Raw genomic sequence first — 26576 nt, forward strand, 5'->3', positions numbered from 1 at the left:
TCATCTAGTCTGACTTCCCTAAATTCCTGTTGGAATAGAGCATATTTTTTTTGATGACCATCCAATCTTGATTTAAAGATGTCCAGTGATGGAGTATCGACCACATCTAGCAATAAGTTGTGTCAATGGCTAATTACCCACGCGGTTAAAAACTTCCATATTATTTCTAGTCTAAATTTGTCTAGCTTCAACATCCAGCTATTGGAACTTGTTATAGCTTTGACTGCTAGGTTGAAGAGTCCTCAGAAATCCAAATTCTCTTCCTCCATTTAGGAACTTGGGATGTGATCTAGTTACCTCCATAACCTTCTCTTTAATAAACTACATAGCTTGAGCTCCTTGAGTCTCACTATAATGCATGTTTTCCAATCCTTTAAGCACTCTTGTGGCTTTTCTTGGAACTCTGCAGTTTATCAACATTCTTCTTGTATTGACACCAAAACTGGACATTAAGTATTCCAGTAGCAGTTGCACCTGTGCCAAATACAAAGGTAATATAACCTCTCTGCTTCTGCTCTATTTGTTGATTCCCCTGTTCCTACATCCAAGGATTGCATTAGCCTTTTTGGCCATGAGATCACACTGGGAGCTCATTTTCAGCTTATTATTCACCATGGCCCCAAGCCTCTTTCAGAGTCACAGCTTTCCAGGATAAAGTCCATCTTGTGAGTAAAGCCTACATTCTTTTTTCCTTGATGTATAGCTTTGTTTGGTGTATTGAAACACACATTGTTTGCTTACATCAAGCTTAACAATTGATCCAGATCACACTGTATCAGTGACCTGTCCTTTTTTGTTGTTTATCACTACCCCATTTTGAGTCCTCTGAAAACCTTATCAGTGGTGATTTTGTTCCAGGTCATTGACAAAAATGGTAAATAGCGTAGAGCCATGAACTGATCCTTCTGGAACCACACTAGAAGCACACCTGCTCAATGATGATTCCCCATTTACAGTTTTGTTTTGAAACTTAACAGTTAGCCAGTTTTTAATCTATTTCATGTGTTCCATATTGATTTTGTATTGCGTTAGTTCTTTAATCAGTATGTTGTGCAGTGGCAAGTTGCATACCTTACAGAAGTCTATTACATCAATGCTATTAACTTTATCAACCAAATCTGTAACCTAATAAAAAAGATACCAACTTAGTTTGACAGGATCTAATTTCCACAAACCCATGCTTTCCACAAACCCATAATTATCTTACCCTCCTTTAATTCTTTATTAATAGACCTGTATTAGCTATTCTGTTATTTTCCCTAGAATCGATGTCAGACTGACAGGCTTATGGTTGTCTGGGTTGCCCTGTTTACACTTGTTAAATACACCTCTACCCCGATATAACGTGACCCGATATAACACGAATTTGGATATAATGTGGTAAAGCAGCACTCTGGGGGGATGGGGCTTTGCACTCCGGTGGATCAAAGCAAGTTCGATATAACGCGGTTTCACCTATAAAGCGGTAGGATTTTTTGGCTCCCGAGGACAGCGTTATATCGAGGTAGAAGTGTATTGGCATAATGGTAGCTTTTCTGCAGTCTTTTGGATCTTCCCAGATGTTCTAAGACTTATTTAAAATCAACATTAACAGTCCAGAGAGCCCCTAGGCCAGCTCTTCTAAACTCTCGGATGCAAGTTATCCAGACCTATTGATTTAAAAAGGTTTAACTTTCGTAGCTGCTGTTTAACATCCTCCTGATTTAGTGTTGGAATGGAAAGTATTTCATCATCATAATATGAATATATAGAATCATAGAAATATAGAACAGGAATGGACATTGATAGGTGATCTAGTCCAGACCCCTGCACTGAGACAGGACTAAGTATTATCTAGACCATCCCAGACAGGTGTTTGTCTAACTTGTTCTTAAGAACCTACATAGGTAATTTGTTCCTAACTGTAAGGGTAGTTAATCACTGGAAGTTTTCTTAATGTCTAACCTAAATCTCCCTTACTGCAATTTAAGCCCGTTGCTTCTTGTCCTGTCCCCAGTGGTTAACGAAAATAGTTTTATCACCCTCCTCTTTATAACAATCTTCTGTATACTTAAGACTCTTATTGTCTCCCCTTTCAGTCTTCTTTTCTTCAGACTAAACAAACCCAATTTTTTTAGTCTTTCCTCATAGATCATGTTTTCTAGACCATTTTTGTTGCTCTCCTCTGGACTTCCTCCAATTTGTGCGCATCTTCCTTGAAATGTATGGTACCCAGAACTGGACACAGTAATCCAGTTGAGGCCTTATCACTGCTGAGTAGAGTGGAAGAATTACTTCTCGTGTCTTGCTTATAACATTCCTGCTAATACATCTCAGAATGACAATAACTTCTTTTGCAACTGTATTACATTGTTGACCCATATTTAGTTTGTGATCCACTATGACCCCAGATCCTTTTCAGTAGTACTCCTTCCCAGGCAGTCATTTCCCACTTTGTATTTGTGCAGCTGATTTTTCATTCCTAAATATAGTACTTTGCATTTGTCCTTATGGAATTTCATCCTGTTTTTCAGACCATTTCTCCAGTTTGTCAAGATCTTTTTGAGCTCAACTGCTGTGCTCCAAAGTACATCTGTCTTTTCCCCAAATACAGAATAGAAATATTTATTGAACACTTCACCTTTTTTGTGTTAATATTGACAATTCTACCTTTTCTGTCTAGTAATGGACCAGTATTATTATTATAATGTGTTTTATAGAGCAGGGTTTTGTAGTAGAGTTTCATAAGTCCTATGTACCTCTGAACAAAAAGGGAAGCAGGAATGCAAGAAGTAAACCTAAATATCAAGTTTCAAGAGAGTATTTGAACCAAAAAAATACCCTTCAGAATTTGGAAATCTAACCCAACTAAAGCCATTAAAAGGAGTCTAAACTCCAGAAGGTAATATGTAAGAAAAATTAAGAGGGCTATGATGGAATCCAAAGAGGAAATAAGTGAAGATCTAAAATCAAACAAGAAATTCTTTTAAGTATATCAGAATCTGGAAAGCCTGTGAAGGCATCTGCTGTATCAACAAGAATTAAAAGAAATAATTAAGGAAGATAGGGACATTACTAAGAAGCTAAATGATTTCTTTGCATTAGTCTTCACAATAAGGAGATACCTAGCGGCAGATTCTTGGTGTAAATTGTTACAGATCAACTGAAATCAATAGAGCTATGACAGTTTATACCAAGAAAATCTGCCCTTTAGCAAAGATGAGGTACTATCCGCTTCAGTACCTCAGCCAGTCTCTTACATGAATGGGTGGATGAGGTTCTGTGGCCTGCAATGTGCAGGAGGTCAGACTAGATGATCATGATTGTTCCTTCTGACCTTAAAGACTATGAGTCAATGATATTGAGCTGCCAGAGTAAGAGAATCTTGGAGCAGATTCATAAACTAAGAAGTAATACATCGCCAGGTCCAGAAAGTTATTCACCCAAGAGTTCTCTAGAGCTTAAAAATGAAGTGACTGAACTGCTAGCAAAAATAGCTGCCTGTGCAACTTTAATAGGGCCCCTTTCTGCACATGCATTATCATAGTCTTTAATTGCATGATCATGAACTACTTATCACACTCTAACAAATGTCATCTGTGTATGTGCAAACTGAGATTTTTCAAGAGTTTATAACTCGGCCAAATTTGAGCATTTTTATCACGGGAATAGCAAAAGGCATGTTTTGCACCAGAGTGATCCCCATGTCAAATTCATTGGACATTGATATACATAATAGGAATATACAGAGTTATAATTCAGTAAATAGTTTTTAGAAGTTTTAAAAGGAATATAAAACTTACTGCTTTGGGGTTTATGAAAATCTCTTAACTATTGGATGTTAAATGAAGATTCCCATGTGGGACAAATTATCCAACAGCTGCCAACTTTGGGGTTTCTTGCACCTTTCTCTGAAGCATCTGGGGCTGGCCACTGTCAGCAGAGACGTGACACTAGACTAGATGGATCTTTGGTCTATATACCCATGTAATAAAAGGCATGTGCCACAGCAGTGGGTATGTAGCAAATCATAATGTTTACATAAATATTGCTTTAACTCTGTGTCTATGGGATCTTTTATAAAACATACCTAAACAATGTGGTAATAGGTTCACTACAGCAGAATTACAGCCATGAATTAAAAAAAAGGAAAGAATGGCTGAAAATATTGGATTAATTAATATCACAGAATGTAACCAACTATACCTGACTGTTAGTTGCAAAAGCAAAAAGCAGTCATCATTTCTGTTACTTGTTATTGATATGAGGATTCAGGTAGACTGTGAAACAAATACACTTTGCAACAGGGAGTGTGCATGCGTGTGTGTATATAATATATATAAAATACAGTAATAATGTAAACTTTTACTTAAATATCTTAATTGTTCATGTGGAAAGTTTTTCCCCAAATGTATTGAGGGAATATAATGAATCCTAAGACTGGAAAATTTATTGAACATTGCGTCATGAATAGAAATCCTTTATAAAATGCTAATACAAATTTGTATTTACTTTAAATAGTTTATTTAAAATAAGTGGAAATAGAAAACTGTCAACATGAAATTGCTTTTGGATCTTATTCTTTTATTTAGATAATCTGGGCTAGGACAGGAAAATATGGATTTAAAAAAAAGAATAGGGTTTGTGTTCCAAAATATGGAATTAATTGTTAAAATTGCTTATCATGTGACTTACAAAGAGAGCCATATTTTTCTAAGGCCTGGTCTACACTAAACAGTTAGGTTGACCCAGCTTCATTGCTCAGTTGTGTGAAAAATCCAGATCCCTGAGTGACGTAGTTAAGCTGACAGGGTGTAGACAACACTTCTGTTGATCTAGTTACCACCTCTCAGGGAGATGGATTACCTACGTTGATGAGTGAACCCCTCCCATCGGCGTAGGCAGTGTCTACACTGAAGTGCTACACAACTATGTTGCTGCAGCGTTTCCAATGCAGAAAAGCCTTAAGCCATCATATCTGACAGTTTTTAACATTTTATGTCCAATAAATTCTATTGCCTGCTAAAAGCAAATATTGTTCATTTAAATCTTGGTTTAGCAATGTTCATCTAAATATGTTAATTGCTATGTTTTTAATGCAATACTATGTTCTAGGCTTCTTTTTGTGTTTGGTTTATGCAGCTCAGATTATTTAAATAGGTATGCTTATCTTTTATGTGCAGGCTTATCAGTAACAGCAGAGCAAATAAATCCTCATGGTTCCACTGTACGGAAAACAGAAACTAGAGTTGAAGAGGCATTTCGGAACAAACAAAAAAATGCAATAGCAGTTTGGCACAACTCTGCAAATAAATGTGCATGTGAGTACTTCAGATCACATTGTATTGAAGCGAGAACCACTAGCCCAGAGAGCAATGATCATGGATTTGATACACACCTAGAAAAGGACTATTATTTCTATAAAATATCTGTTTTAGTTAGTGATTTCTTTTTTATTTCTACTGTAGAAAAACCACATTAGCCACACAGCGCTTGTGTCTTTAAGAGGCATCCATTTTCCAACTTCATTAAATCTCTGCTTAGGCAACCATTGAAAGGAAGTGGAAAGCAGGATTTCAAACTGTTTTTGCAATGCAAAAAAATACAAGCATTACAATAGCTTTAAAAATATTTTTTTCCCTGTAAAATAAGTAAAAAATTATCTTTCTCTGTGGTTAGAATTATCTTAAGCAGGTTTTCAGCTTACGTTTTTTGTGTTTCACATTTGTACATAAGTAAATATTTCCTGTGTTAAGTTGTCTACAAACTGTTTTTTTATGGTAGATATTGGTAGGCTTTTTTTTTTTTTTTTGCTTGCAGGGATCCAGTTGTGAGCAACTTAAGTGTTGGAAGAGAGAGGGATAGCTCAGTGGTTTGAGCATTGGCCTGCTAAACCCAGGGTTGTGAGTTCAGTCCTTGAGGGGGCCACTTAGGGATCTGGGGCAAAAATTAGTACTTGGTCCTGCTAGTGAAGGCAGGGGGCTGGACTTGATGACCTTTCAGGGTCCCTTCCAGTTCTAGGAGATAGGTATATCTCCATTAATTTAATTTAATTTAAGTGTCCAGTGCTAAAAGCTGATGGGCACCCTCAAATTACCTCATTTAAATGAATGGAAGATGAGGTTGTCCAGCACCTTGCAGAATCAGGACATCAATTCTAAAGTACAAAAGTATCTTATATTATGTTTGATGGTATATTGTATAGGTTTTCTGAATGTGATTTAGGTAATAATAGGGACTATTAACTATTCTTGAGAGGTTTACTGATAGAAGTAATTAAATGAGCTGCGGTGAGCTTGGTTATAAAATTGTACTATGTGAGCTTATTTGACAAACCAGAATAAGGGGGCATATGAGAGTGAATGTATGTGGGCAATTCACTAAGGCTAGTGAATCAGCTTCCAGTTGAAACTGTGGGGTCAATTATAAATATTTAAGCAAAAACTGGATAACTTCTTAGGGAAGTTCACATAGATTGAAGAAGGGAATTTCTTCACTGACCTTTCCTTTTTCTCTAGAGTATTTTGGGGGGAAGGGGCTGTGTGCATGCATCCGTCCGGGCATGAGTGTTGGTCCCAAGATACGAGACACACACAAGGTGTGGTAACATCTTTTATTGGACCAAGATCTGTTGGTGGAAGAGATAAGCTTGACAAAGATCTCTCTTGCTTGAAAGCTTGTCTCTTCTACCAATAGAAGTTGGTCCAGTAAAAGATATTACCTCACCCGCTTTGTGTATGTTTTTTGCATAGTATTATTACTACCTTCCTGGCACCAAAAAATGTTTTGGAAATATATAGGATAGACTTGGCATCAAATAATTTCAGTCTGTGGCCTGTATTTGTGGCTTTGTTTCTTGCCCATTCCTTCAGTTCCTATGCTTAAGGAATTAAAGAATCAGCAATATGAAGTAATTGTTTATGTCTGAGATGTTCTAAAATAGTGGAAGCAGAAGTTTGCTTTCTATGATTTCATTTTGCCACAGGAATAAAGAAAAATGTGGACACTTGACACACAAATAAAGGTAGACAAGAAGGTTGCCCATGATTGTTTGCACTCAGTCTTTATGTGCCCTAAAACGGATTGCCACACTGTGGTCCACAGAGTGCTTCCTGGTGGTGGTTGAGGTGCGGTGCTGCTGTTTCCTTCCTTCATTTCCAGCCAGGACTCTCGTGGAAAGGAGGGTCAGCTGCCACTAGTCACTGTTGTATAAAAAAAAAGTTGCTGCTTCCTTCCTCTCTCTTCCTGACCCTCTATCGGTGACCCATTGGTAGTTGTCTCAGGGGCACAGAGAGGAGCCATCAGCTGAAGGAACTGCCAACTTCTCCAATATACAAGTGCAAACTGAGCTACTGTCAAGGCATTGTCCTTGGGAAGATCTGGAACTATGAAGAGTGGGAGAGAAGAAAACTAGGGGTCTGGCTGAGATTGGGAGCAGACAGGAGGCAATCAGTAACCTAGGTCGTAAGAAGGGAGCTGGGTTAGGCTGCTGCACAGGACTGGGGTGAGGTATCTGGGAACTAGTGGAAGAAACCGAGAATTGAATGAATAGCCAGGATGGACCAACAGTATCTTGGGGAAGAGGGTCCAGGAGGTGGAGGCACAGGATATGGAGCCTAGTGAGAAAGAATTGAGGGGAATAAGGCCTAGAAACAAGCATGAGAAAGAAGTTGGGAGCAGAGGGAGTGAGGGGACAGCCTCAAGCAAAGGAAGAGCAGACTAAGCAAGGAACAAGGGAGCTTGAATGGCACGAGATTGTGGGGCAGAATTGATTTTGTGAGGTGGTGGTAAAACAGATTGCAGAAGATAATCATAGAATCATAGAAACGTAGAACTGGAAGGGACCTCAATAGGTCATCTAGTCTAATCCCCTGCATTGAAGCAGGACTAACTATTATCTAGATTATTTTTTTTATAGAAAGGAAAAAAGGAAATCCTTTGGAAGAGAGATTAAAACCGAAGTACCTTCTACAGATTTCTGGTGACTGCCATAATGTGTGGATAGTGTGTGTATGATTGGTTTGGAAAGGACTGATTCTGAATGGAGGGAGAATAATTTATTTTAGAGCCAGAGTAGGCTGTTTTGTGATTTACAAGTCAGTGAAATTAGAAGGGGATGAGATAGTCTTTGCTATCAAAAAAGTTTGGCAACACTTGACTTAGAAACATAATAGTAATATCAGAAAATGATTGATATAATTTGATTATATGGGACCAAAACTTTTCTTTATAGTTAGCATTTCTGAAACAGACTTCCTTTTTTTTTTTCTTTAAGTCTGAAACTAAATTCAGTTTTTCCTTATATGTTGTTGATCTAGCTTTGGTGTAGTCTTTTTGTATGCAATTGCAACATCTTCCTGATCAATTTTCTCTTCCAGGAGATTTGTTTATAACATTTAGAGAATAGTTGCCAAAAATTGGGGTAAGTCATATGAAACATATAATAATAAACCCTTTTATAAAGCAAGCTGTTGTGCATCTTCTCCTTGGGAACCATACTGGAGAAGACACTTTTTTCCCCTCCGATATTTCAATGGCTTTGCAAAATTGTAAAAAAAGAATAGGATTGTTTATGCAAAACTACTACTAGAACAAGTTTAGCAAAGAATTGAAGTTACATTTTATCAAATAAAGATTTATGGTCAAGAATAACCAAGACTTGTGCGTTTTTATATCACAAAGTCCTATCATTTGGATTTCACCTATTTACTACTTTGTGAAATTGGTGCCATACTTTTAATTTTAATGTTAGTAATGTATTTTGGAATGCTTGTTTCTCACTGATTAAAGCTCAAGGTCTCTCTCTATATCAGTGCAATTGTGTTTCTCAGGGTTAGATGACATTAGGGTGACCAGCTGTCCCGGTTTTATAGGGATAGTACCGATAGTTGGGGCTTTGTCTTATATAGGTGCCTATTACCCTCCCACTCCCTGTCCCGATTTTTCACACTTGCTGCCTGGTCACCCTAGATGACATGGTGGAAAAGGCAGTTGAGCTGCATCTAAGTTGTGGCTTCCACTTTTACTACCATTGGTTGAAGCTGTCACATTGTAGATGACCTAAAAGGATTATTCTAATAGGAATTGATGAAAATTCATTCCTGAAAATACCAACTGACAGATGCCTTCAACTTGGCTCAGTTTAGCCTATTCTTTATTATGAACTACATTCTCTTCTGATACATTGGTATCCACTGAAGTAAATGAAGTTACTCTGGGTTTACACCAAGAGATAAATTTGACCATATGCTTCTGATTGTGTTTACTACTTCTCTTGTGCCTCACTATCCATATGTGAAGTTCAGTGTTGTTGGTATTTTCATAATATCCCTGGCATACTGTTTTCATACTTTGACTAGATAGTTAATTCTGTTTCACATTACCTTGAAAACATGGATCATTCTTACCCAGGCCTCTATAATATTTTTCTTTTTTTACTGTCAGTCAGATTTCTTAAGCAATAATGTAAGTGCAGGGTAGACTTTTCAGTTTTGTGGGTAAAATATTTTTGTAGGGAGAGAATCTTCTTTTATTGGCACTTTTGAGGGGTATATCTTGCCTTTTCTTTGGTATTAAGTTCTGCATCCTTTTCCAAAGCTGTTAGAGCTCTGCTGTCTATACAGACAAAACCCAGGGTTTACTAAATATATAAAAGAAAATAGTAGAGATTGCAATTATAAAATGAAACTATAGCAATTCCGAGGTCCTGGCTATCAAATAGGCCATTGGAGTGTCAGATTAAAATTAATTTAAAATAAATACCAAAAATATAAAATCCCAATACGGTTTGTTATCCTTAGTTCAGCTACCTTGGTGGCTGTCCTAGGCTCTGGCAGCTTTCAATGTTTTTACAATTGTGTACATTAAATCGTTCCAATGGGGAATATTTGCTAAAAATAGCTTTGTGTAGGCTCTATGTACCCTGGCAAAATAGGGAACCTGTAATTCATCAGATCCACCAGTGTTAGCAACAAGGAAAGATGTAGTGTAGACAGGGCTCATGTGGACTCAAAGGTGTTTTATCACCATGGCATCTAACTTTGCCCTATGTGGAGGTGACGCTGATATGATTTGGGTGTAAGTTTTGTGGGAACACATGAGTGAAGGGTGAGTGGGATTTACAGTGGTATGACATGAGTGACTGTGTCTGTGTATATGTGAGAGAGAGAGAGAGAGAGAGTAGTTGTCCCAGGTAGCTGGTAAATTAGTCACTGCTGAAGCAATTAAAAATAGATTTTGGAGGCTACAACAGCTAGAAGTGCCCCTTTAACTATTGCAATGTTGCTGTAATAAAACTTAGTTCATATTGCTGTGTCTTGCCAGTAGATGGAGCCTGTAGCACATTATTTTGCTGTCTTACAGTCAGATGCTTCAATATTACATCCAGATGGTCCCTGTGGGGAAGATTTGCTTTTTTGCTGTATTCAATAGCACTGTATTAAATTGGTGGAGTAGACTGACCAAGTGCTGTTCTACTTGCATAAGAACCTGCACAGCTTGTTATGTGGAGTGAGAGGTGCTCCAAATGTCTTATCCGTGCTTGACAATTGCAGGAAGGAAAATTCTTGTAGATTTATTTTAAAGCTAGTGAAGTATTAAAAATAGAATTAAATTCCAAACTTCAGGTTAAAATTTATTTCACAGCAAGTAAAAATAATATGAGAAAAATATTACTGACTTTATCCTACTAGAGTAAACCATGCTGTTTGCGAAGCTGTCTGTTGCTGAGACCAACCAAGGAAATGACTGGGGGGGGGGGGAAGTACTTCCTGAATAAAACCAATGTTTAGTGTATTATTTAAGTAAAAGCTGTGGCTTTGGATAGATTAGTCTTCACCAGTATTTGCAAATGGCATTTTAACTGTCACCTGGATCTGAAGGGTTAAGATGACTGACACTGGTTAAAATGCTGGTAGCTGCTGATGCCTTATCAGGCTAGTGTTCCAAGTGTTGCTGCTTCTGATAGAACTGCAGTGATGATAGCATAACAAAGGTAAAAAAAATTGTGGGCAAGAAGTATAGACCCAGCCATATAGGTCTCTGCTATATTGCTTCATTTCAAATAATAGATGGTGCAGCCTCTTAAGGGGGTGGGTTAGTTGACAAGCCTCCTGAACTTTAGAGGAAACTTTTTAAAACAGTTTAAAAAAATCTTCATCTTCAAAAAGCGACAAGGAGTCCTGTGGCACCTTATAGACTAACAGACGTATTGGAGCATAAGCTTTCGTGGGTCAATACTCACTTCATCAGAGTACCGGCCTCTGGAAACTTCCACTACATGCATCTGATGAAGTGGGTATTCACCCACGAAAGCTTATGCTCCAGTACGTCTGTTAGTCTGTAAGGTGCCACAGGACTCCTTGTCGCTTTTTACAGATCCAGACTAACACGGCTACCCCTCTGATACTTCATCTTCAAAGTGAGTTACACACACTAATTAATCCTCAAAACAGTCTTATAATGAGGTAGAGGTAAGTATTATTGACATTGAGTGTTTGAGCAGTGGCTGCAGATGCAATTACTACCTGAAATTAGAACTCAGGAGTCCCTGGTTTTCTAGCCTGAGCTCCGACAACTGCCGTAGATCATGACTATGCCATACATAGTTTTGTATTAGGAACATACAAGAATTGACATGCTGGATCAGAGCAGTGTTCCATTTAGAGCAATTTCATATCTCTGACATGAGCTAGAAACAGATGTTTTCACAGAAAGGTGCAAGAAATCCCACAGTTGACAATCATATATTGCTGATTTTTGAGGCAAACTTCTTAACTACATTAGTTAATGCCTTTCTAAGCCTTTAAGAATTAGATTTTATAGCTTCTGATTTAAAAAAATCCTATGTAATGAAACTATGGATGTTTTTGTTACTCTTGACTCTCTAGTTGCTTTTTTAATCCCATTAAACTCTTGTTCTCAATACCTGGTTGCAGTGAGTTTCATAGGCTAATTATAGATAGTGTAAAAATATATTTTTGTTCTTTTTAAATATGCTGCCTTTCAGTTTAATTGAATCTTTTTGTTTTGTGTTACGATACAGCCAATGGGAGCTCCTGAATTACCTTTTCTGTATTTTTTTTCTTTTGTACACTTCTCTCTCAACACCCTTCATATTTGTCTCCTCCCTAACTCAAATAGTCCCAACCTGTTCAGCCTCTCTTTGTATGAGAAGTCTTCCTATGTCTGTAAACATTCTGATCATCAACCATGTTACATTTCTGTCAGGTCAGGAAGGGGACTACTGAGGAAAAGCCTTTTCTGTTGCAAATGAGTTTTTCTGAGTTCACAAGGTTTATACTCAAATCAACAATTTGACCACGAACACTGCATTTATTAGTACAAATGGTAAACAAAGTATGTGATTGTTATGCATTAAATTGTGTAAAGTATTGGGTTAAAGGTTGCTGTACATTGTTACAGAATCGTTTTTTTTTACTTTCTACCTGTAATTTTCTTTTCCACCTTTTTCTTTTGCATGCTTTATTTTCTGAGCCATGTTCTTTGGTTCTGTGTTTTATTAATTTTCATTTCCCCTTTTGACAGAGAAACCAGTCTTGCAGAGAAAAGACTTCACAACATTCTTTTCTAGCCAATGATTTGAAACATCTGTCTGGATTTTTTTTAATAAACTTAAAGTAAAAGGCTGTACTTTGCAGTTGTTCATAATTACCTCACATTATTGCTATATGAAGGATGGTATTTAGTGGGTCTGAAGAGCCAACTGGATTGGCTAGTCATGTCAACACCTGTAGTAGCTACCACTTATGGAGATGCTCAACAGGAATACTAAGGCTCTGCACCATATAGATTGACTGTATATAACTGGACTCCACAGATGGAATTAATCTGTTTTCATTCTCTTTTAATTGGCATAATTTTTCTTTTTAATTTTTGTGTGTGTGTCTGTCCTATCCCAAAATTAACTATTCTGATGATATATAATGATTGGAATGGGAGAAGGTTTATGCTAAATTATGAAAGGATTACATATTTGTGTTTCCGGTCTCCCTTCTTGAGTAAGAGAAGTCAGGTTCATCTTTTGAATACTTGTCTATATATACTTTTGGTCAGTATGCCCCCTGTGTACTCAAGTTCAGATTGTTCTGGCCAGCTGTGTTCATTGGGGTTGCACCTGTGTGCTGAATGTCCTTGTCTCTCCCACCCAAGAGCATATAGGGTTTGGGCTATCCCCAACCGTTCCTCAGTTCCTTATATGAATCATAGAATATCAGGGTTGGAAGGGACCTCAGGAGGTCATCTAGTCCAACCCCTTGCTCAAAGTAGGATCAATCCCCAGATAGACTTTTGCCCTAGATCCCTATTATGGCCCCCTCAAGGATTGAACTCACAACCTTGGGCTTAACAGGCCAACGCGCAAACCACTGAGCTATCCCTCCAACCATCACTGCTTGCCACTGGCTATGAGTTGGAACTTGCAGTTCCGAGCTTCTTGCCTACTGTGTGGTCTATCAGTTGTATTGTAAATAGATACGTATTTAGTCATTAGGGTTAATCTTAGATATTTTTGATATCTAAGAAGAAACTTTTTCTTCTTTGTCTGAAATTTTACCAGTACCGTGGCCGGTCATGACTGAACACAAATCTCTGGCTTTAGAAACTGCCCTTCATGAGAGACACTAATGCCTCTTAAAATGGGCACACACAATGCTTATTATGTCTGTGATGTGCCATTTGTAAATTGTTCTTAGAGAACTCAAGGCTAGAGTTTCACCTGAAGTCGCTCTTTTTGAGGAGGCCAGTGCATTCCTCTTCAGATCCTGGAGTGGCTGGGGATGAAAATCCTGAGCACTCATCCTCAGATTATTCCTACTGGCTTGTCTGCATATGTAGACTATCAGTATCTCAGAAATTACTTGTTTCCAACCTCTTGTCACTGAGGCCCCGGTACCAACACTTTCTATGCACCTACCAACAATACTGGCATACTCCATACTGAAATCCTACACTGTGTTGAGAGACCTTATAGTTTCTTCAGTACCAGACTCACTGGTATTATCAGTAGTAAAGGGTACCTCCTTCGGTGCTGAGCACGTCAGCGGTCTTGAAGCAGACAGTTTAAAAGTGACCATGAGTGGTCAGTAAAAGATACCATTATTCAAGATACATTCATCAGGCATGGTCAAACATAGACCCGGAACACCTCAAAGACCAAAAAAAAGTCACAAGTTCTGTTCCAGATCAGGGCGGAGTCAAAGATCTTCATCCAACACATTCCTGATCCCCCGGTCCCTGGGACTAATATATGCTTACCATCTGATTTCATTGTTCTAATCTTGATAGTTATCAGAACGCTCAGACAGGACTCAACCAGAATGATCATGATAGCAGCAGGCAAGCCAAGGTTGTTTAGTTCAAAATCTCAGTGAATCTCTCTGTTCAACCTCCAATCCAGTTGCCTCTTCAACCCAATGTGGTATCCCAAAGACACTGTAGATTCTCCGTTTGGGTCCACCTTCCCTGTACCTCATGGCATGGATGCTGGCTGCTTAACATCTGTGGAGATGACCTGTTCGTCTGTGTTACAGAATATTCTTACCTATTGTAAAGAGGACTCTGTGAGGCTTGATTACTCTAAGTGGAAGAGATTTGCGGTCTAGGCACACCACCATCAGTTATCTTTGTCAGGTTCAGATACCTGAAATATCAGAATACCTTCTATCGGTAAGAATCTCTGGTCTATCTGTGAGCTCCTTGAGAGTCCATCTAGCAATCATCTCAGCTTTCCATCTGCCAATTCAGGAACATTTGACCTTCTCACACTCTACAGTAGCTAAGTTCATGAAGGACCTTATGCAGGTATATTCCCCCAGTTCGGGGTCTTCTCCTCCTTGGGATCTCAACATTGTACTGACTGGTTGATGATGGGTCCAACTGTTGAGCTACTAGCTACATGTTCCCTGTTTAATTTATCCATCAAAATTGCCTTTTTTGTAGCAGAGAGATCTGCTAAAAGCTGGCGAGATACAAGCACTTGTGACAGGACTTCCATACATGGTATTTCATAAAGATAGGGTGACCTTGAGACCTCACTTGAAGTTCCTGCCTAAGATAGTCTGTAATTTCCATCTCAATCAAATAATATATCTGTCTGTTTTCTTTCACACATCCATATTCCAACAAATACAAGGAGGAAGGTAAACTTCATAACTTAGGTGTAATTAGGACACCTTCCTTCTACCTAGACAGGTCTAAGCCATTTAGAATGGGCCCTAGATTGTTTGTAGTTTATGGATATAGGGTGAAAGGACAGGTTATATCAACACAGACGCTTTCTAGTTGGATTTCTCAATGCATTAAATTATGCTATGAAATAGCCAATTTAGATCTACCATTGAGGGTTACAGCCCACTCTGTGATTGCTCAAGCAGCCCTGGTAGCATTTTTGAGAAAAGTGTTAATAGTAGAGATATGTAGGGCAGCTACATGGAGTTCAGTGTATACATTTATCCAACATTATTCTGGTGTAACATCATCAATATATCTGATGTACTCATTAGCAGGACTGTCTTACAATCATTATTCAGCTATACTCTTAGGTCGCTGCTTGTGAGTTATCAACAATGGGATGTATAAATATATATGGACAAGCACTCAAAGATATGGTTACTTACCTTACAGTGAATGTGTTTCTTCTAGATTTGTTGTCCATAGAGATTCAGTGATCTGCCCTCATTTCCCACTACTATGGAATCCTGTAACACCTGGATTTTGTATTGGTGAAGGAACTAAGGGACAGTTGGAATTTCCCAATCCACACCTTGCTGCATTTCAGTAGTGTGTGATGTATTCTTAGTCTGTATAGTGTATTTGTAAAGGTGCTGTGTAAGCATAAGCTATTATATTACTACAGGTCATCTTTGTAGGACCTTAAGATCCATATACTTGTAATAAAAGCAAATATTTTTCCACACTAGGTTGTATCCTGTACAATAAGTTATCACACAAAGCTTGTAGAATATTTTTTCATATGCTTTGTCTTGTCATGCATGTTGCCCATTCATTTCATTAGAAGTTTGTAAAATAAAATGGAAACAAAAATCTGTGAACTGAATGGTGACTGAACTTTCCCTCTTGTGTGAAACATAGACAAAAATAATCTTAATTAGGGTTGGGCTGAGAACAATTTGTTAATAAAGCAGAGGCAAGACTCTGTGTGTGTGTGTGTGTGTGTGTATTGTAATACATGCACATATATATGTATTAATATGAATATAATAGATATATTTTATTTTAATCTTCAAAGTAATTTACCATCATCACCCACCCAGTGCACTTTTATGGAGCTTTTTGAACTTCAGTATCAGTTTTAAAGAATTTGAATGAAAATTATGAGAACATCAAGCTTCTTGCTATGTATAATAGGAAATAGGTTTTTTTTTAAAAGGTGTGTAATTGTTTAGATACCTAAGTGAGCAAGGGTGGAGTAATTGGTGATGGAGAGAGTGGGGCTGATGGGTAGAATCATAGAAATGTAGGACTGCAAGGGACCTTGACAAGTCATCTGTTCCGGTCTCTGGCACTGAGGCAGGGCTGAGTATTATCTATACCATCCCTGACAGGCGTTTGGAGGTTTTTAAGAATGGTTTAGACAATCATGAAGATTCCACAACCTCCCTAGGTAATTTGTTTCTAACTGTAAGGGTAGTTAAACATTGGAGGTTTTTCCTAAAGTCTAACCTAAAGCCCGTTACTACTTCTATTCTCAGTGGTTAAGGAGAACAATTTATCACCCTTCTCTTTATAACAACCTTTTGTATATGTGAAGACTGTTACCATATCCCTATTCGATCTTCTCTTCTAATCTTGGAGTGAGTGAGCTTGTTTGTGGTTCGTTGTTTTTTTTTCTCTTTTGGGTTACTTCAAGTTACAGTGTCAGTTGGGATTGTGTGTTTAGGGACTGTTTGAGCCTTTGTTCCCTAGATCATCTTTGGTCAGTTTCAGTCAGCCTTGAGATCGCTCTCCCCCTGTGTGATTGACGATGGGGTTGGGCTGCCATATGAGAGAAGGTTTTAAAAGCCAGAGGCTAAGCAACCAAGAGGAACTAGCAAACGGGGGACAGCAAATGGTAGGAAGGAGTCGCAATATAAACACTGTGATTAGGAAAGGCCACATCGCCAGTGTCAATGCTGCTCCTGTCTCCTCCACCTGCACCTGTGTCCAGACAAAGACCCTGGCTATGGATGCCTCTGTCCAGATCCTGGTGTGGATTTGTAGACTGTGGCCTGCATTTCCCTTTCATAGAAAACTAGGCTGAGGAAATTGTCTAGTGTGAAAGGTGCCTGCTGGTGAAATCTCTCAGAAAGCAGGTGCGGAGAGCTAGAGGAGAAGGTGGCTAGGCTGAATAGCATCCATGCACACCGAGGTAGGAGGCTATGACTTTGTCACAGGGAGGACACTGGCTGCTGGTTACTTCAGGCAGCAGACTGTGCTCCATCCCTGCTCCCAACCTACTGACCATAGTGATGAAAAACAGTTATTCTAACCTGGCAATAAGGGATGAGGAATTGCCTGCAAAGATGGAGGAGGAAAAGCTGTGTACCCCCAAGTCTGGGAGGATTGCAGCCACCATTGCCAAGGGGTTGGCGGCACCCTTCTGTCATCCTGATGTAGCATCCTGGGAGGCATGCTGCCTGCCAGAGGCCCGTATCTGAGATGTTACAGATGGATTGTCAAGAATCATCCAGCCCTCTGACTACTACCCATGGATTCATTTAGGCACTAATACTGCAGGGTATGCCCTGAGCAGATCAGAAGTGACTGGCAGGCTCTGGGAGTAAAGGTGAAGTAGCTGGGGGTGCAGGTCGTGATTCTTCAATCCTTCTGGTCAAAGGTAGGGGACCAGGCAGAGACTAATGCGTCCTAGAGGTGAATGCGTGGCTGTGCAGATGGTGTAACCAGGAGGGCTTTGGCTTCCTTGACCATGGGGTGCTGTTCTGGGGGGAAGGACTGTTGAGCAGAGATGGGGTTCACTTGTTGAGTAAGGGGAAGAGGTATCTTTGGATACAAACTGGCTAATGAGGAGGGCTTTAAACTAGGTTTGACGGAGGCAGGAGACAAAAGCCCACAGGTAAGTCAAAAACATGGAGACCTGGTGAAGGGCCGGAATCTGCAGGGGAGCATGGACAATTATAGCAGGGGCAAGAGGGAACATAGAGGGAAATCAAATCAGTATCTTAGATATCTGTATACTAATGCAATAAGTATAAGGAATAAATAGGAAGAACTAGAATACTGGTGAATAAACACAGCTATGTCATAGTTGGCATGAGAGACTTGGGGGATAATACCCATGACTGGAATATTTGTATAGAAGGGTACAGCTTGCTCAGGAAGGACAGACAAGGAAAAAAGGGAGGAGATCTTGCCTTGAGGTTGAGATGGAAATTGGAGACAGATTTGTTGAAAGTCTCTGGGTAAAGATAAAAGGAGTAAAAAACAAAGGTGATGTCATGGTAGGGGTCTATTATAGACCACCTAACAAGGAAAAAGAGGTGGATGAGGCTTTTTTAAACAACTAACAAAATCATCTAAAGCATAGGTCTTAGTGATGGGGACTTGAACTACCCAGAGATCTGTTGGGAAAATAATACAGCAGGTCACAGATTACCCAGCAAGTTCTTGGAATGCATTGGAGACAATTTTTTATTTCAGACATTGGAGAAAGGGGGAGGGGCTGTTCTAGATTTCATTTTGACAAATAAGGAGGCATTGGTTGAGAGTCTGAAAGTGGAAGGCAACTTGGGTAAAAGTGATCATGAGTTCATGATTCTAAGGAATGGGAGGAGGGAAAACAGAATAAAAACAATGGATTTCAAGAAGGCAGACTTCAGCAAACCCAGAGAATTGGTAGGTAAGATCCTGTGGGAAGCAAGCCCAATGGAAAGGAGAGTTGGCAGGGTTTTTTTAAAAGATAAATTAAGGGCACAAAGCAAACTATCCCAGTGCATATGAGAGATAGGAAGTATGGTAAGAGGTCACCCTGGCTTAACCAAGAGATCTTCAACGATCTGAAATTCAAAAAAGAATCACACAAGAAGTGGAAATTAGGTCAAATTACAAAGGATGAATATAAAAAAAATAACACAAGCATGCAGGGACAGAATTAGAAAGAACAAGGCACAAAATAAGGTTAAATTAGCTATGAATGTGAAGGGTAACAAGAAAGCATTTTAACAAATACATGAGAAGCAAGAGGAAAACCAGGACTGGGTAGACCTCATTTAGTAATTGGAGGGAAAGGCAATAACAGAAAACGCAGCAATGTCTGAAGTGTTAAATGTCTTCTTTTGCTTCTGTTTTCACAAAAAAAATTAGCAGTGATTGGACTAACATAATGAGCCATAAGTGTAAACAGGGCGGGATCTGCTGCTAAAATAGGAAAAGAACAAGTAAAGAATTACTTACACAAGTTAGATGTCTTCAAGTCAGCAAGGCCTGATGAAATACATCCTAGAATATTTAAGAAACTGGCTGAAAAGATCTCTGAGCCATTAGCGATTATCTGAGAACTCGTGAAAGATAGGAGAGATCAGAGTACTGGAAGAGGGCAAATATAGTATTTATCTATAAAAAGGTGAATAAGGACAATCCAGGGAATTATAGACCAATCAGTTTAACTTCGATGCCCAGAAAGATTATGAAGAAAATAATCAAACAATCAATTTGTAAGCACCTAGAAGAAAATTAGGTAATAAATAACAGTCAACATGGATTTGTCAAGAACAAATCCTGTTAAACCAACCTAATATCCTTCTTTGACAAGGTAACAAGCTTTGTGGATGGGAAGACGAAGTAGATGTCACATATCTCCACTTTAGTAAGACTTTTAGTCTCACATGACCTTCTCATAAACTAGAGAAATACAACCTAGATCAGGGATTCTCAAACTTTTTCTTTCTGAGGCCCACCCCAACATGCTATAAAAATTCCATGGCTCACCAGTGCTGCAACAATTGGTTTTCTGCATATAAAAGTCAGGGCAATTGCCTGGGTCCCATGTCACAGGGGCCCACACGAACCTATGTTGCTGAGACTTTGGCTTCAGCCCCAAGTGGCAGGGTTCTGGGCCCCGGGCTTCAGCCCTATGCGGTGAGGCTTTGGCTCTCTGCCCTGAGCCCCAGCAAGTCTAACACTGGTCCTGCTTGCCGGACCCCCTGAAACCTGCTTGTGGCCCCCTAGGGGGCCCTGGATCCCTGGTTGAGAACCACTGACCTAGATGAACCTACTATAAGGTGGGTGTACAACTTGCTGGAAAACCGTATTTAGAAAGTAGTTACCAATGGTTTGCAATAGAGGTTGAAGGGCATATTGAGTGGGGTCCCGCAGGGATCTGTTGTGGATCCAGTTCTATTGAATATCTTTATAAATTATTTGGATAATAGCACAGAGTACACTCAGAGTTTGCAGATGACACCAAACGGGATGGGGCTGCAAGTGGTCTGGAGGGCAGGATTAGAATTCAAAATGATCTTGACAAACTGGAGAACTGGTTTGAAATAGATAGGATAATTAAATAAGGACAAATACAAAGTACTCCACTTAGGAAGGAATAAACAACTGTACACATACAAAGTGGGAAATGACTGCATAGGAAGAAGTACTGCAGGAAAGGATCTGAAGGTTATAGTGGATCAGAAACTAAATATGGGTCAACAATATAATATTGCAAAAAAAAATCATTTTGAGATGTATTAGCAGAAATGTTGTAAGCAAGACACGAGAAGTAATTCTTCCACTCTACTCACCACTAATAAGGCCTCAGCTGGAGTATTGTGTCCAGTTCTGGGCGCCACATATCAGGAAAGATGTGGACAAATCAAATTGGAAAAAAGTCCAGAGGAGAGCGACAAAAACGATTTAAAGGCCTAGAAAACATGACCTCTGAGGAAAGATTGAAAAAATTGGGTTTGTTTAGTGTGGAGAATCATGGAGTCAGTCGGGTAGGACATAGGCTCCATGCATAGGCAGATGGTTTTGAATCAGTTAATTGTTTTCATATAGAAAATAAGGTATAAACAAATAAGATTAATCTATGTAGCAACAATTGTCCATTTACTTTGCTGTTATCATTTGGCAGTTACTCATAAGCATAGCAGTAGATATCGATCTTAAGGAGAAATTTGTAGATGGGACAAGGCAATGGCCTTACAAACTAATTCGAGGATGGCAGCACATGCATAAAGGGGAGCATGGAAGATAGCACAAAAGTTCTTGAGAAGTGGACAAATGGGCAGTAAAGGCTAGCATTGATAGTGGGGCGCCATGTGAAAATAGAATAGATTAGTATGGAGAAGCCAAGCTGTGAAAGGCCTTAAAAGTAAGCCATGGAAGCGTATTTTTGACCTGGTGAAAAAAGGGAAAGCCAATGAATAGACTTGAGAGGGGTGGCATGGTCAGTTTGACAGATCAGGAGAATGATCTTAGCAGTAATGTTTTCAGTGGACCTGAGGGGAGTGCTAACTGGGGTCTTGAAAACCTGAGAGGAGAAGGTTGCAGCTGTCAGGATGGGAACAGACGAAGTCTGGAGAGAGTTGTAGCTATATGGACAGAGGAAAAGGGCTGGCTCTTAGAGAGTGTGGAGGAAGATGCAGCAAGATTTGGTCACTGCCTGGTTTACAGGTCGAAGTCTAAGCCGGGGTAGTCAATAGGTGGACTGTGGGCCAAATCCAAATGTCCAGATGCTTTTGAATGGATCCTGAAATCTTTTTATTTACTTATTATCATCATTTTTTTTTTTTTTTAGTTTCTTTGGAGTCTGGTCCTTGACTATACCTTGACCAAGAAATTTGGACCTTGACAAAAAATAGACTACCCCTCGTCTAAGATAATGCCAGAGTTAAAGACAACATCTAAGTCACAAGACTTAGTGATGTAGACCACAAAGTGGGAGGTGAGGAGAGTTTGGGAAGGAAGGAAAGGAGTACAGATTTAGCCATGTTTTGGGTGACTAAAGTGAATAGAAGGCAACATAACTGGATTATTGTTTTGATCTGTGCTACAGCTATAATTAATACAGTCAGCAAGAAGGGCTTCCACTGTATAATGTGTCACCAAATACCGTCAATTTTTCATTTTTAATTTCTCAGTGATGGTATTAAATTGGAAATAATATTGTCAGTATTGCAACATAAAATCACTTCTTCTCTGGGAAGTAACTCTTTAAAAATGCAGTGTCTTATTCAACAGATTGGTTCCCTCTGTGTGTGCTGCTTTAGTGACAAAAATAAGTTTTCTGTTTTTTCTTATCAATAAAAGACAATACAGCTGAAAGAGAGGGCTTGGGAGGATTTTTTCTTGTGAATCACTTCTTATGATCACTATGTCCCGGTTAGTTACACCTATGAAGCTAAGCTTGCACAGATGTGGCAAGGCCTAGTTTGGTCTTCAACTTCTATTATGGTGGTGATGCACTAACTGGAAAGAACCCAGCTAGACTTTCTGGCCCTGATTCTCCAAAGCACTAAACACATCTAACTGTAAGCACATGAATAATTTCATTTATTTTAATGGGATTTCTCACATGCTTAAATTTAGGCATGTGCTTAAGTATTTGATTCATGGGCTCTGATCCCAGGATGAGTTTGCAGTGCTGACAGAACAAATGTATTATGCTGGTAAACTGACCACATCTGATATAGCAATTGGGAGATGATAAATATTTAATCTTTTACTTGCAGCAAAGAACCGACATTAAAGGAACTATGCTTTTTTTGTTTTAAATTAACAGTTTTTAAAAATTCAACTTTCTGATGGAGAACCTTTTAAAAAGTAAGTCCTCTGCTATTTGAAAATTCCTTTAAAGAATTGTTGTAAGGTTTCTGCTCCCCTGCTGTATTTTGTAAGGGTCATAGAACCTTAAAAATATAGGTCCAAAAGGACCTCGAGAGATCATCTAGTCCCTCCTCCTCCTTCCCCCCCCCTCCCCATGCTGAGGCAGGCCCAAGTATACCTAGACCATCTTTTTGAGTAGGCCTGAGAGCAAGCATATTGGGAGTCCCCCAAAAGTGGAGCTTTCTCTCTGTGTACACCTGCTTCTGCCCCTTCAGTTTGAATTTTTCTGCTTCTGTTATTGGTGAATGCCTTATTGTAGAACCTGGAGAAGTGTATATGAGCTGCACCAAAGTTGTGCATGATACGAATGCAGCTGATCATTAACAATACAGTAAAATTGATGTGTAGAAAGTGCTGTTGAATACACAAACTAAGCTGGGAGAATTTTTTTTTTTTTCTTTTCAAAACTCTTTCAGCTCTAGTATTCTTAGAGGTTACTCGTAACAATAGTATATACACTTTTCAGGTAGAATCATAGAATCATAGACTTTAAGGTCAGAAGGGACCATTATGATCATCTAGTCTGACCTCCTGCACAATGCAGGCCACAGAATCTCACCCACCCCTCCTGTATCAAACCCCTAACCTATGTCTGAGCTATTGAAATCCTCAAATCGTGGTTTAAAGACTTCAAGGTGCAGAGAATCCATCAGCAAATGACCCATGCCTAGGGTGACCAGATGTCCTGATAAAATCGAGACTGTCCCGATATTTAACCCTTTGGCCTGCGTCCCGATCAATGTACGATCGGGATGCCATTTGTCCCAATATTCGGGTAAGGAGGCCAGCGGGAGGGAGCACCCACGGGGAAAAATTGCAGCCAAACTCCCCCCTCCTCGCCTCCTTCTCCTCCCCCTCCCCCCAGCGCGCCGCGTCCCCTCTCCAGCACTTCCCGTGGCCAAGCAGCTGTTTGGCAGCGCTTAGCGCTTTCCAGGAGGGAGGAGTGGGTACACAGCGCGCTCAGGGGAGGAGGCAGAGCAGAGGCGGGGAAGGGGGTGGAATGGGGACGAGGTGAGGGCGCTGCAGGGGCGGAAAGAGGCAGCAGGTGGGCGAGCACCCACCCGGGAGAGGGAAGTCACCGCCGTAGGGGTGAGTGACGGGTGAGGAGGCAAGCGGTGGGTGGGAGACTGAGGAGGTCGCATCAAGCAGGGGGATGAGGAAGGGCGCAGTGGGGGGGCTGAGTGGGGAGGGGGCGGAGCCCAGGAGGAGCAGGGGTGGACTGTGGGCAGGGCCAGTGTGTCCCAATATTTTAGTGTGGTGATCTGGTCACCCTACCCATGCCCCACGCTGCAGAGGAAGGCGAAAACCCCCCAGGGCCTCTGCCAATCTGCCCTGGAGGAAAATTCCTTCCCGACCCCAAATATGGCAATCAGCTAAACCCTGAGCATGTGGGCAAGAATCACCAGCCAGACACTACAGAGAATTCTTTCCTGGGTAACTCAGATCCCATCCCATCACAGGCCATTGGGCATATTTACCACTAATAGTCAAAGATCAATTAATTGCCAAAATTAGGCTATTCCATCATACCATCCCCTCCATAAACTTATCAAGCTTAGTCTTGAAGCCAGATATGTCTTTTGCCCCCACTGCTCCCCTTGGAAGGCTGTTCTAGAACTTCACTCCTCTGATGGTTAGAAACCTTTGTCTAATTTCAAGTCTAAACTTCCTGATGGCCAGTTTATATCCATTTGTTCTTTTGTCCACATTGGTACTGACCTTAAATAATTCCTCTCCCTCCCTGGTATTTATTCCTCTGATATATTTATAGAGAGCAATCCTATCTCCCCATAGCCTTCTTTTGGTTAGGCTAAACAAGCCAAGCTCTTTGAGTCTCCTTTCATAAGACAGGTTTTCCATTCCTTGGATCATCCTAGTAGCCCTTCTCTGTACCTGTTCCAGATTGAATTCATCCTTCTTAAACATGGGAGACCAGAACTGCACACAGTATTCCAGATGAGGTCTCACCAGTGCCTTGTATAGCAGTACTAAAACCTTCTTATCTCTACTGGAAATACCTCGCCTGATGCACCCCAAGACCACATTAGCTTTTTTATGGCCATATCACATTGGCGGCTCATAGTCATCCTGTGATCAACCAATACTCTGAGGTCCTTCTCCTCCTCTATTACTTCCAACTGGTGCGTCCCCAGCTTATAAAAAAAATTGTTATTAATCCCTAAGTGCATGACCTTGCACTTTTCACTATTAAATTTCTTCCTATTACTATTACTCCAGTTTACAAGGTCATCCAGATCTTCCTGTATGATATCCTGGTCCTTCTCTGTATTGGCAATACCTCCCAGCTTTGTGTCATCCGCAAACTTTATTAGCGCATTCCCACATTTTGTGCCAAGGTCAGTAATAAAAAGATTAAATAAGATTGGTCCCAAAACCGATCCTTGAGGAACTCCACTAGTAACCTCCCTCCAGCCTGACAGTTTTCCTTTCAGTACAACCCGTTGTAGTCTCCCCTTTAACCAGTTCCTTATCCACCTTTCAATTTTCATATTGATCCCCATCTCTTCCAATTTAGCTAATAATTCCCCATGTGGAACCGTATCAAATGCCTTACTGAAATCGAGGTAAATTAGACCCATTGTGTTTCCTTTGTCTAAAAAATTTGTTACCTTCTCAAAGGAGGAGATCAGGTTGGTTTGGCATGATCTACCTTTTGTAAAACCATGTTGTATTTTGTCCCATTTACCATTGACCTCAATGTCCTTAACTACTTTCTCCTTCAGATTTTTTTCCCAGACCTTGCATGCTACAGATGTCAAACTAACAGGCCTGTAGTTACTCGGATCACTTTTCCCCCCCTTTCTTAAAAATAGGAACTATGTTGGCAATTCTCCAGTCATACGGTACAACCCCTGAGTTTACAAATTCATTACAAATTCTTGTTAATGGGCTTGCAATTTCATGTGCCAGTTCCTTTAATATTCTTGGATGAAGATTATCTGGGCCCCCCGATTTAGTCCCATTAAGCTGTTCAAGTTTGGCTTCTACCTCAGATGTGGTAATATCTACCTCCATATCCTCATTCCCATTTGTCATCCTACCATTATCCCAAAGCTACTCATTAGCCTCATTAAAGACTGAGGCAAACTATTTGTTTAGATATTGGGCCATGCCTAGATTATCCTTAACCTCCACTCCATCCTCAGTGTTTAGCGGTCCCACTTCTTTCTTTGTTTTCTTATTTATATGGCTCTAGAACCTTTTACTATTGGTTTTAATTCCCTTTGCAAGGTCCAACTCTACATGGCTTTTGGCCTTTCTCACTTTATCCCTACATGTTCTGACCTCAATAAGGTAGCTTTCCTTGCTGATCATTCCCATCTTCCACTCCTTGTCGGCTTTCTGCTTTTTCTTAATCACCTCTGAGATGCTTGCTCATCCAGCTTGGTCTACAATTCCTGCCTATGAATTTTTTCCCCTTTCCTGGGATGCAGGCTTCTGATAGTTTCTGCAACTTTGACTTGAAGTTATTCCAGGCCTCCTCTACCTTTAGATCCACAAGTTCTTCAGTCCAATCCACTTCCCTAACTTCTGATTTTCAAGGTGAATGTGTCCTTTTAAGAACTTTTTAAACTAAAAAAGTTAATGACATTTTTTATTAATGTTGTAGTTAGTAAAGGCTTGAAACTAGTTACATTATCAGATTAAGTGGCACTATCAGGGAAGACTTTCTCAACATTACATTTAGTTATGTTTCTCTGGCCTCTTGTCATTTAATGCGC

At 39.8% G+C, this 26576-nt stretch overlaps 1 protein-coding gene across 4 annotated transcripts in view; it reads left to right on the forward strand.

Annotated features, from left to right (window-relative positions):
- The window catches only part of ATAD2B (ATPase family AAA domain containing 2B), a 155858-nt gene that overhangs the window by 109513 nt on the left and 19769 nt on the right, over nt 1-26576 (forward strand). For 2 of the 4 annotated variants that reach the window (XM_008163070.4, XM_008163069.4), the window contains exon 24: nt 5163-5300. In XM_008163070.4, coding sequence (XP_008161292.2) covers nt 5163-5300 — 138 coding nt within the window. Of the gene's footprint in view, nt 1-5162; nt 5301-5799; nt 5943-22679; nt 22771-26576 lie in introns of those variants that run through there. The other 2 variants (XR_006174082.2, XM_065587599.1) reach the window with 2 other exon arrangements.

Source organism: Chrysemys picta, chromosome 3 (assembly GCF_011386835.1).
Source record: "Chrysemys picta bellii isolate R12L10 chromosome 3, ASM1138683v2, whole genome shotgun sequence".
Lineage (NCBI taxonomy): Eukaryota > Metazoa > Chordata > Testudines > Emydidae > Chrysemys > Chrysemys picta.